The sequence below is a fragment of the Apostichopus japonicus genome, chromosome 6, assembly GCF_037975245.1.
Source record: "Apostichopus japonicus isolate 1M-3 chromosome 6, ASM3797524v1, whole genome shotgun sequence".
Taxonomy (NCBI): domain Eukaryota; kingdom Metazoa; phylum Echinodermata; class Holothuroidea; order Aspidochirotida; family Stichopodidae; genus Apostichopus; species Apostichopus japonicus.
Window position 1 is genome coordinate 1,857,515 of NC_092566.1, and position 12,701 is coordinate 1,870,215.

Sequence of the window (12,701 nt, forward strand, 5' to 3'; positions counted from 1 at the left end):
GGAAATCGAATGAGAACAAACTTTTCATAACTACTCAAAAAGTGTAGGTTTATATATAAGTAGATGTCATTGACATTTCTATCCTAATTGGATCTTCTCCAGTAAAATAGACAAATGTACAGAAAATAACTTAATCGGAACATTGATCAATGCAAGATTTCTTTCCATCCGTATATTTCAGTTGTTTCCTTTACTTGTCTATCTGTCTGTGTGTCTGTCTGTCTGTCTGTCTGTCTGTGTGTCTGTCTATCTGTCTGTCTGTTTTTGTTTCAATGGGCCTCTGAAGAAGTTTTTGTCAGGATCGAAATGTCAAGCCCTTTAAAACTTTTAACCCTTTATTCATAGTTTCCTAAAAGGAATCAAACTTTACATGGTTAACTTCTTGCTCCTTTGCTTAACAGGAAAAACCATCTGAACCTGAGAAAGAGGATACAACCCCCACAAAGAATAAAGATCTTGCCGTCAGTTCTGAAGGGGTCATTGAAAGTCTTAAAGAAACTCCACCAAAACTGGACACAAAGACAAAGAAAACTGAAGAAGCTGTGAAGAAACAAACACCAGCAGCTTCAGAGGAATCAGAGACCAAAGGAAGCAAACGAATGGGAGGGAAGCAGCACCCGTTAGATGCCCACATCCCAAAAAGTATCGTCGCCCAAAAAATATCTTCTCTTAAGTCTTCTTCTGCCTCTGGCCATTCGTCAGATAGTGATTCAAAGGAGGAGAAAATTGGGACAAGGCGGCAGAGGCCTGAACCTAGATGGAAAGTGAAGGATCAAACAGGGACTGCCAAAACTTCATCAGTGTCAAGTTCACCAAAAGAGAGTCCAGAGGGTGTAAGGCGGTCCAGACCTCGGACTAGGGAGAGGGATAAGAAGACAAGTTCGGATGATAGTTCTACAAAGAGGCCAGGGAAAGGCAAAGATATTAGTAATCAGACACCTGCTGATTTGAGAGCCAACTTGAGAAAGGCAGCAACAACAGACAAAAAGCCTCAAATTAATACCACATCCACCTTGAAAAATCTGAGAGAGAGGCAGGTACAACAAGATGCTGAAAAAGAGAAGAAAGGTCAAGGGGAAGTGGGAGGAGAGAAGAAAGATGAAGTAAATGCAGGGAAAGAGAAAAAGGACCAAGAAGATGCTTCGACCAAGAAGAAGGGTCTAGGAGATGTTGCAGTTGAAAGTGACCATGATTCATCGATCAAGTCGGACACTGACCTCAAGAAGGCTTTTGAACCTTTCTCATCTAATCGTCGAGATTCATCTGATTCCGTCAGCAGCTCACGCCGGAGCTCGCCAGCAACAAGGTTCCTTGAGAAGTATGACCCCAAGTTTGCTAAATCTCTGGCAACAAACAAAGTCGAGGTTGCAACGGTCAATGACCTAAAGGCTAAATTTTCTGGCGGTTCAGATAAGTCCGGTTCAAAAAGTGAAGATGAAGACGGCATGAAGGCTCGCAGAGGAAGACCAAAGGTTGGGTCTGTGAAGATGCTGAGTCAAGCATTTGCAGTTTCTTCGGCCGTTAATAAGGAGACATCCAAGGGGGCAGGTGGAGGTGGGACTGGACCATCTAGCATCCGATCCACACCAAGCATCTCCCCAGCCTCATCCTGTAGCTCCTTATCAAGTTCTCACGTATCAGACAGGATTAAGAGATTGCAAGATAGAAGATCCCGTTCTAGCAAAGATTCCACAACAGAGAAAAAACCAGTGGAAGAGGCAAAGCCCCCTCCATCACCAGTTGCCAAAGATGTACCCAAAATTACACCACCCCTTTTAACAAATAGACCGGGTTATAGAAGCTCTATGCCAAATTTATCAGCTGTCAGAGCCAAGTTTGAACAACCAGAGGGTGGATCGACAGGGAGTACTACGAGTAATACCGGATTGAGAGTAAGGCAAAAGTCTGGGTCCACAGGAAAATTGTCATTTACTGTTTCAGTGACAGAAACCAAAAGTACGGCTGAAAAAGTTTCAGAGGTGAAACCGATTCGTGCCAGAGCTAGGCCACCCAGGTTGGTAGCTGTCATAGAGTCGCCAGGGAAGGATAAAAATGCAACTGAAACGGTAACAGTGAGGTTAAGATCACCAACGGCAAGGAGGTCTACTCGAACTAGCCAGAATGTAAATAATAGTCGTAAAGAGGTTAGTGATCTACATATTTCAGAACCGGCGATTCCGTCAGCTGCTAAACCAGTCTCAGCCCCCAGGGAGGAAGATGTATCTGTTAGCGCACCAAGCTTGAGAGTGACATCTCCAGATGATAAGAAACCCGTCCAGCAGAGGTTGCGGCAGTCCCAAGAGATGGAGAGGAAGGCTTTGTCATCTTCTGATCCCCAGATAGGGACCAGACCAGCAGATGGGAAATCTGATACCATTGATGGATTGGCTGAAGGAAAGGAAGCATCTTCCAAGGAAAGCAATGACCAAAGCTCAAACTTGAATAAATCTGACTCAAATGTGACTAAGTTAGTAAAAGAGGAAGAGGTCAGCGTCAAGATAACTCAGGAATCAATGCAGCCTGCCTCTAATAAAGAGACTTTGGTAATAACGGGAGTCGAAGATGAAGAAGAGAGGAGCCGTAGCAGAAAGGAATCAGACTCTCTCTCAGAGGGTACATCTCCTACAGATAAAGAAACTAAATCTAAGTCAAGTGGGCAGAGCAATGTCGGGGAAAAGGGAAAAGGAGGTGGGAAGGGAAAGAAAGGGGGAGGTGGGGGCCATCAGAGAGGAGACCAAAAATCCAGGAAATCAAAGAATGGACAACAACAAGAACAATCCTCGTCATCACAAGGGGGTAGCAGTGGTGGAAAGGAGGGCAAATCAAAAGCAAAGAGGAAAGGAAGCAAAAGACCAGAACAAAGAAGGGAACAAGAGGTTAATTCCAGGAATTCATTAGATTCAGAAAGACGGAATTCCAGAGGAAATGACAGCGGAGGGAGCAGATCCAGTTTGAACGGAGATAACTTTCCCGACCTTCTCGCCGAGACGCCCAAAGTGAGAGACAGTGTAATAATTGACGACAACGGTAACAAGACGAGGAATCCCCGACAGGCAGTTGCAGCGTCTGCTCTGCAGGGGGCTGCAGCAGCCATAGGCCATGCTCTTCCAGATCCAGCGACCAGGGCCGAACTTGAGGAACTTCCAGGGGACGAAAGAAGGTCTCGAAAGGACAAAACGAGAAGAGGAAGAATGCTGTCCAAAGCGGACAGGTTGTCAAAGCTGGACTTATTCCGCCGAGCTCGTTCTGTCGATACCTCAAAGGCCCCTCGTGATAGATCACCAAGTTTAGAGCGGCCTGGGCGCGGCGGGAGGGCCAGTTCAATGGATCGATCCAAAAAGCGGGACAAATCCCCCACCGGTATGAAGGGGAAAGGCAAAGATAAAGATGGACAGAGAGGAGGCTGGAAGAGGATACTGAGAGCTTCCAAGTAAGTATTATGTGTACATGATGCCTGTCGCAACATTGTAACCTTGGATGGTCTAGTATGGTAATTATCTGTGACAATCTTTAATTGGAACCATTAGCATGGATCCTTGACACATCCTCCCTGCTGTTATTGCACTAAAATGTTTAACAGTAATTTACTGCATTAGTGATTACTGTGAAAGAGAATAGGTTCTGCAAATGTTTGCCAATAACTAATTACCATAATCAGTTATGTGTTTACTGCACTGATACTACATTTTGAGTCTTTTGCAATGAAGTTAATATTATATATACCTCTTCTATAAAACAAAAAAATCACTGTTGTATTATCATGTTAATATGGATTGTTTGTTGACTTAAATTTTCAAGTTTCCAGGATTGGCCCTTCTTGCTTCATGAATATGCATACCTTGCTAATTTTTGTTATTCTGCAGTTTCCTCGATAACTTCAATAAGAATATACAACAACAAGAAGAGTATGGAATTATTGCTTATACCTCTTAACAACTGCGTGTTGGTTTACTCATTGTATTTATGGATATTAAATCTTCAATATTATTTCATATACATTAATCACATTTTATTTCATGACTGTGTATCCCAGCACATACTGTACCACGTATCCGATTAACACACTCATTATTTACTATTCTCATCACTGTTATATCTCAGCTGATATTTACTGTTTATTTAAAATCAAATATTGGACTGGATGTTAAGGAAATATTCGCACCTGAATGAAAGTCCAGGTTACGTGATCAAGATAGTCTTAATAAGAGAATTGATATGTTTGGTTTTGAGTCTATTCGTCATGTTGTATGCATAACAAACTTGACTCCTTCCCAGCCATCCATAACAAATTTTGATAAAACTGGATCAAAGAGTAGTTTATGAAAATTCCTCAGTCATAGCACTGTAAGAGGGTTACAAAGACCTACACAGACCTGCAATATTGAAAGTCAAAAAATTGGCCCAAAAAATGAAAAAAGAGGGCTTCAGTAATTGCACATTTCTATTGTCTGAATTGCTTGGGTTAGTTTGCTCCAGATTCAGGAATTTATGTTTGAGATGAGAGAGCAGAAATTAGTTGATGCCCTTCAACTGTTCTCGTTTTATTTTTGTTATATGATTTTGCCTTTTCAAATTAATATATATATATGTGTTAACAAGGTTTTATCAATCCCCTTTATTGTTTCAGTGATTCTTTAGTAGATTCATTCACTGACAGTGAAGGTTATGATTCTTTAACCAACGGGAGTGCCAATTTACTGAATGAGTCCAGTTTCCCATCTCCTAATTTGCATGTCAAACCTGGTGATGCATGCTCAATAACTGAAGATGGTAACATGGTGGTTGGAGCCAGTGTATTCTATTGTTAACCATGGTAATCGTTGTTTTATTCATTCCGCAACATAGTCAGATCTAGTGTCCGAAGGGGGGGGAAAGGGGGGTTTAACATTGTTCTGATTGGTCTAGTGGTACTGTACCATGATGAAGGAGGAACTGGTCATAATTATGGTGAAGAACTGGCCATATAAATGTGGGTGGCAGCCTCCTTCAGCTTCATTCAGATTTGACAAGTACTGTCAGCCTCCAGTCAATGCAATCTCCAAATTACTTTTATAAACTGGAATTAGTTGAAACAAACGTCAGTGTAAATGTTAATATGTGAACTGTTTTGGTAGTTGTTGGTTAGTGTCAAATTTGTAATTTTTGCATATTTTAATATTTCTATAACAAGCTTATAAAGCTATATATACATGTATACATATCATACTCACTAAAATAATTGCATGCAGCATGTTATAATCATATTTATGTTATTGATTAAAACCAGACTATTTTTTTTATTGGAAGCACTAACTCTCTGGGCATTGTACTGTTTGTCTAAGAGGAGAAAATGAGAGGGATTGGGAGGAGGTTGTATTTGTCTGTGTGTGGGTGGGTGGTTGGGTTGGCTTGGGGGAGGGGGATTTTTGGAACTGGTGAGAGGGGAAACTAACATTTTTGTGCTACCACTCAAACTACACCAGTTTCTCTAAGTATGTAAAGTCAACCCACTATATGTATATCCGATTGCTTCACTTTCCTTGATCATGTTTACTTGTTATCAGAGTATTTTAACCTCTCTTTATTTCTCACCTTCCGTAATTTCTTTGTTTTTTACCATCTACCTATCATCCAGTAGATTATATTTTGGTGACATTGGCATGCGAAGGCAAGAGTCTGGAGGCAAACAGCATGGTTTGAAAAATTCTCTTTTTGATAATTCGTTTTTTGATGTGATCATCTTCTGACATGGTCTTTTGAAAGTTTGAAGTGGGATCTGTTTTGCAAGCATGCTACAACCACACAAATCCAACCAACCCTCTTGCAACTTATAGTCCACTACATCAAACCCCTCTCTCCTCTCCCCTCTCCCACACCACTGACCATCGTTTTGGCTTCATTTTTGTTCCTCTAAGCAGGCAATACTTAATTTCAATAGATCTTGCTTTATATTTACATCCACGTGACATTAAAACCATAATATTGGTTGCCTTCAACACAGATGAAATATAATTTTTAACAAGAAACTTTGTTGTTTCATATTTCTGATAACTGTTCCATTTAAATACATCTGGCTTTAAACCTTGTGAGTGGCCTACATTGACAAAAAGCTTCATTACTATGGGGAGTTGACCTTTCCATGGGTGGGAAAGGGGTGGGTGAAGATGACAGGGGGAACTGCAAATCTAGGAAGTTCACAAATTCATCTGAAACGTTAGACACTAAAGTATGCTGTAAATTGTTGTCCATCTGCCCACCCCCTTGCCCCTTCCTTAAATTATAAACCCCTAGAGGAGGGAGTGGGTCACCTTACTTCCTTCGATTTGTTTAAACATGGGTTTTCTGTTAATACTTTGTTTCGTCCTGCTGCTTGGATCGTTATCACTGAAAAGTACAAAATAAAAAAACAAATGGTGGGAAAAGGTTCCAAAAGAATTGCTATTAAAGAAAGCAAAAGAATTTTGACATCTCAAAGCAAGTTTGCTGAGTTTGAAAACATTATTGTTACCTATCAGCTGATCATATCTCTTGATTTGAAGTATAAAGCTTTTGTTTCCATGGCTGCTTTGATTTTTTTCTTCAAGTTTTTTTGACCAAGAGTGGTGTTTTTATTCGCCATTGCTTTGCTGCTGTTTGCCCAAGTCTCTGAACTCGTTTGCCGGTGTCACCGAAACTTTCTAACTTTTGAACCTTTGGTTTTCATTCCAGTTTTTGTTCTTCACAGAGTATAGAGAGTCTGACCTCACTCTATTTTGATAATGCTTGAGTTCAAAAGCAGATGGTCAAAGGTCAAGCAAGACAATAATATGGAACGACGACGAAGATGGAGAGGTATATTATGTCCGACTGAGGCTGGCTTCTCTCATCCTTTTAAGAGTGAGGAAATCTTCAGCTTCAGAGACTCAGAAAAGGTACCTCTTAAATTCCCACATCGACAGCATGGGGGTTGTATACCCACTTAATCAGCATAGTGGCTACCCAGGAGCGTGATGGACTCGGAATTCAAGTCAAGGACTGAAAAGGAGAGGATGATTTAAAAAGAGGAGAGAGGAGAGAATTAATGATTTGAACATATCATCGTAACAATCACATACAACTCAGAACAGAAATTTGTTTATATTTGTCACAATTGATTAAAGGGACTGTGTACTGGAAGAGACACTTTTGAGCCTCAAAGATGCAGCTGGGTGCATTTGCAACATTATTTCTCTTACCATAAAGTGCACTATCACATAACTTTGAGTTTGAACTCGTTCGTTAATTTTAACTCAGTTTTATTGCTTAAACTCATTCAATTTAAGTTGAACTCATTCTGTTAACTTGAACTCATTGTCAAAGTTTGAACTTCATCAGTTAGTTTGAACGCATTCTCTTAGTTTGAATTCATTCTCTTAGTTTGAACTCACTCTGTAAGTTTGAATTCATTCTATTAGTTTGAATTCATTCTATTTAGTTTGAACTCACTCTGTAAGTTTGAACTCATTCTATTAGTTTGAACTCATTCAGTTAGTTTGAACTCATTCAGTAAGTTTGAACTCATTCTGTAAGTAAGAACTCATTCTGTAAGTTTGACCTCTTTTCTATTAGTTTGAACTCATTCTATTAGTTTGAGCACATCGTCTTAGTTTGAACTCATTCTGTTAGGTGGAACTCATTCTTTTAGTTTCAACTCATTCTGGTAGGTTCATGTCAATCTGTTTGTTTGTTGCAATAAGTACATTACAGAGCTTTAAAACTCTTCAGGAACTCTGTTGTTTTTCAACAAGAACATCAACAGTTCGACTAGACCTACTGCACTACCATAGCAGAGAAACCTAGCCTTTCTCAGCTGATTTTGCATATTTCATATCTGGTTAGAAATTAAAAATTCCTTTTATATCTTAGGTATAAGGTGTCCATGTTGCAATGATCCAAGGAAAGTATTGAAATCAGGGAACAATTTTTTCCGAGGACATTACATGAAATTGACGTTTTGGATGAAGAGATTAATGTTTCAGATTCTTACCAAAAATATTGCTTAATTTGATTGAGCAAATCAGGTGAAAAGTAGAACATGATTATGAAAGGCAACAACCCGAAGATAAATATGCCATTATTGTCTGAACTGGTTTATCGACAGTATCTTTGTTAGGAGAGTTACCTAATGTTCGCTGTTTAGTTTCAGGCAGTTGAGTACTAACAAATTGAAACTTCTTCATAATCAGTGAGAACATTTGCTTGGTGTATGGGCCAAAGAAGAAGATGAGAGAAATGCACAATGCAACTGTTGAGGCTTTGAAACAGTTGATGATCTTACATAGATGTGACGTTGATAAGAAATACATACAAACCTCACCAAAGTGAGGACCATGTGCACTGACACACTAGGTACTCCCATAACTCAGACAGGAGTGGATTGGTTACATGCAACTTGTATAACTACCAAGAGATGTAAACCAAGAAAATATGTTTAACATTTCATTTCATATATTGGCATTGCTTTTAATATGTGGTTGATTTGTATACTGAACTTACAAAGACGCACTGAATAGGAGGAGAGTTTAAGTATAAATATATCATCAATGTAAGCCATCATGATATGTGTTTTGATCCTGCGATGCTCTGTTGTCTGTTGGGAGTGAAAATGACAATTGAACAGAAAATCATCTGAATTGCCCCCAAATCTTGACTCGCTTACAGTTTCAAAAACCACTTTCGGACGGTTCAACAGTGATATATTTCCTGGTACATTAAGGAGGCTCACATGAAAAGAGTCAGTGTTCTTATGACAACGATGTTTTTCTGAGAAGAACAAAGGTGACAATTTGTCATTTTCTGGCAAATTTGGGAGTTGAAGGCAGGGGTGGGGGGGGGTTGGCAGGGGCAACAAGCATCCTGTTTAATATTTTGAAGAACAGATGTTTAAAACTCTTTAGGAAACTAAATGAGAAGAAATACCATCTAGGTTTTTGGCTGCTCAGGATTAAGTCTGTTCAATAACAATGAAAATACTTGAAAAATTCTTTAACTGTTGCTTTTAACATCATCTTGAGGATATATTTTACCTTATGCTATAAACTGATGCTCATAAAGTTTGCAATATTGATATATTTGATTTTCATAGATTAACTGATAAGAGGTGCTTCCTTTATGACAGCTCATATAAACATTGAAATCATGTGTAAAAATAAAATACAAATCTCTATGCAATCACTGTACAATTAACACTTAATTAACATGCTAACTCAGTAATTTTACATGATGTATTTCATTTTCTGGTTGATGGTCATTATGATTATAAGCTAACCATGTTAGTTTGAATAAAAGTCCAGAGTTTATTTTTGGGTCAGTATTGGAACCAAATCTAATTTATGACAGAGCAGTACTTTAAAATTCAAGAATAACTGCTATAGGTAGGCACCTTTCAATGATTGAAAACTAGAACAGAGGTTCTCAATAGGTGCTTGCAAAAACAGAACCCCCCCCCCAAAAAAAAAAAAAAGTGGAAAGAAACAAGAAAAACGAGGAAAAGAAAGAAGGCCCACAGTCATGCAAAACTTGGGTATGCAGTTCAACAGACCTTTTGACTTGAGTACTGACTTGAATACTTTGCTGGCCTGCCCTGAACATTGTTTAACCATTGCTTAAGGTATGGTGAGTTTTGAATTCTCTCTGGCTTTGACTCCAACCCACATTTTACTCTGGCCCACAAAGAACTTGACTGATATATAAAGTCTTCCTTAGATATTTCACTGTAAGGCAATCATCAAAATGTGCTGTTTGTATAATATGTGCCTTTTTGTTAGCAAAATGGGTTATTCCATAAAACAAGAGAAAAAGTAAAAACCAGTGCTTCCAATCTTCTAGATCTCTTCCTTAGGAAAGTACTTTGTATATTGGCCTTAAACCTATGTAACTGTAAGGTGTCTAATTCATTCATCGATTTCTTTGTGAAGATTAATTTTAGTCCTATGTTGATGTAAATCGAACTTGTAACAGGCTAATTTAAGCGTGTAAAGTCTATAACAGCTGAAATAATCCTAAAACACGATCACCTAAGTCCGATTACTTGAGTCGGATGAAACTCCAAAGACTTCCCGTCACGGCCTTAACAGCTGCTAGGATTTGATTACAGCTTCTTTATACCTTTAAGTTTAGAATGATCGTCCATGATTAATTATCCTCTATTATGTTCTGTTGTTTTTAAGTACCAAAATGGTTTCATTCTTGTACAAACTTGTGCCCATTATGTAACATAAGGTGACATTTCAAAACATCTACAAAATAACGTGCAGTTTACTTGGTTATTGTGATGTTCTGTATATACAACATTGTAAGCAATGCTTCACCCTTCCTACACTATTGTGACATTAAGTAATGGGGATGTGTATGCATTTTTGTATTGATCACTTTTGATATCTGTTACCAGATTTGTGTCATCTTTCAAATCACGATAATCTAATGCAATCCTCATGTGATATGGCATGCTGGTCATGCCATTAGAAAACAATCAATTGTGATATTGTTGGAAGGAATGTAAAACTGTTGGATCACCTACATTGTTCTGTACAAATGTTCTACGTTTGTGTACAAACTTTACACCGGTACTGTATTTCTTTTGTATATGTTCTCAACAAATTCTGTCATCTGGACACAACTTGGTTGTGAATCATTTGTTGTAATGAAAAAAAAAATCATATCGTGTACAGTTTTTCTATACAGTGATAGAACAAAGTAGATTGTGTAACCAAGACCTTCTTTTTTTGATAAAAACTTCAAACAGGGTACTGTTTAGTTTGCCTCTCATATTATTCATATATATGGACAGAAGTATTAAACATATACTAAGAACTGTACAATAAATGACTATTGTATTCAGAAAGATATAATGGCAGATGTCACACACAGTTGATGAAGTGAACAGGGTGGATAAGAACCTGTCATTGATCTTGTTTCCCTTGATGCGGGGCTGAGATGAGGATGAAAAGAGAAGATCAGAAATGAATACTATCACAGATTGAGATTCTTGCTTTTTAAGGGTGTGGAGAGGGTTGGGGTAGGGGTAAGGGGGGGTGGTTAAACTGGTGTTTTGTAACACAATCAATACTTTGGTGATAGCTGTTTATGTCTTCTTAGAGGGTTCCTCCATAAGCTAGAGTGATTTCTTTCCAGAAACAAGTATCATTGCTCAGTATGTTGAAAGCTTGTTGACGTGGTGACAAAACTATGAGGGTAGGGAGAGAGGAAGGGCAGGTGGGAGGGGTGTGATGACAAAATGATATCCCATTCAAGTATTCACCACTCCTTCCTCTCAAACCACTGTAAATTAATTTATCAATCTTATATAGTTTTTAATATTTGCTGGGAATAACTTCAGCTTGAAATTTCTATGGCATCATGTCTCACTTGAAATGACTTTTTTTTGTCAATGTGGTGCAAAAAAAAAATCAAATTTATATCTTATTTCATAATTTTAATGACAAAACAAGTTACATTGAGAATAATGGTCCTAACAGCTACTTCTTTTATGTGCAATCATGATGTAAGAAAGCAAACCAATATGTTCTTGCTTCTCATTAATTTCTTAAACTGGAAATATCTGTCAATGGAATATGTTTTGTGTTTCAATGTCTTCAATTCGGGTGCATCGAAAGACAAGTGTGAATATGGTGGGGTAGGGAGTATAGGATGGTGATACTATGAAACTGGAATTTAATCCAATTACTCAGAATAAATGTATAATTTAATGTTTTTAGTTAAACAATGCAAAGGCCATCAAAACATGACATGCTTGTGTTTATTTGGTGAAATACTGACAACCACATTGAATGAATTTTTAATCGGTGTAGCTGCCATTATGGTCAACTTTATTTACTTGTAGAAATTAACGGATCTGTTAACTTTATTTGTAATAATTTTATGTAGAGAGGTACAAATTAAGACTATTATTTATTGGACATTCATGTTGATTACCATATTTAAATGGAAAAAATCTTGACTCGGATTCGATGAATGTTTGTACAAAGATGAAGCAATAAATGTGTCCTTTGCACAATTTAAAAGAACAATTATGTTATATCATCTTTATGTGTCTAATGGAAGACTTATGATCATATTATAAACAGACTCCATTCTAAAATAAATTGATTGACATTAGTGACAGCATCAGTGATATTACAAAAGTCATACCTATAGGAAGAGGAATATCCCATCCTCTCCCATCCCATCTTGATCTTACAAACCACATTTGTTGTATACCCTACCCACCATATGATAGCTGATGATAGCTTGCCCTATTGTGGTACTTCAAGATTTCTATAGCATGGCCATTTAGATCATTTTGAGCTAGAATAGGAGCAAGCTTAGCATAGTGAAATCCAACCCTTCTGACTGCTCATGTAAAATGCTCTTAATGAAGGCAGGACCATTGCTATAAGGGCACAGGGAATTTTCCTCCCAACCCCTCCTCCGTGCAGTAGACTACTGCCCCCCCCCCTCCTCTGTGCTGTGATGTTTAGGCCTACTTCACAATTTACAGGACAAGAGTATTCTGCCTCTTCATCTGTAAATTGTTAGTGAAGCCCTTCCCTAAACTGTGGGTGCCCATCCAATTCCTGGCTCCCAGCCAGTGAATCACTTTATTGCCCCTAGTTTTACAACATCTTTTTAAGCAATATTCCTGATCACAAATTACTAATTATTCATTACTCCTATGATAATGATATGATATCACTATTGTGGAT

General features: G+C 38.2%; 1 protein-coding gene across 11 annotated transcripts in view; it reads left to right on the forward strand.

Annotated features, from left to right (window-relative positions):
- LOC139968622 (uncharacterized) overlaps positions 1-12,026 on the forward strand; it is a 71,951-nt gene extending 59,925 nt beyond the window's left edge. For 9 of the 11 annotated variants that reach the window (XM_071972800.1, XM_071972810.1, XM_071972806.1 and 6 more), the window contains 3 exons: positions 402-3,430; positions 4,628-4,813; positions 6,704-12,026. In XM_071972800.1, coding sequence (XP_071828901.1) covers positions 402-3,430; positions 4,628-4,808 — 3,210 coding nt within the window. In that variant the 3' untranslated portion in view covers positions 4,809-4,813; positions 6,704-12,026. Of the gene's footprint in view, positions 1-401; positions 3,431-4,627; positions 4,814-6,687 lie in introns of all 11 variants that reach the window. The other 2 variants (XM_071972803.1, XM_071972809.1) reach the window with 2 other exon arrangements.
- Positions 12,027-12,701: the final 675 nt, after the last annotated feature.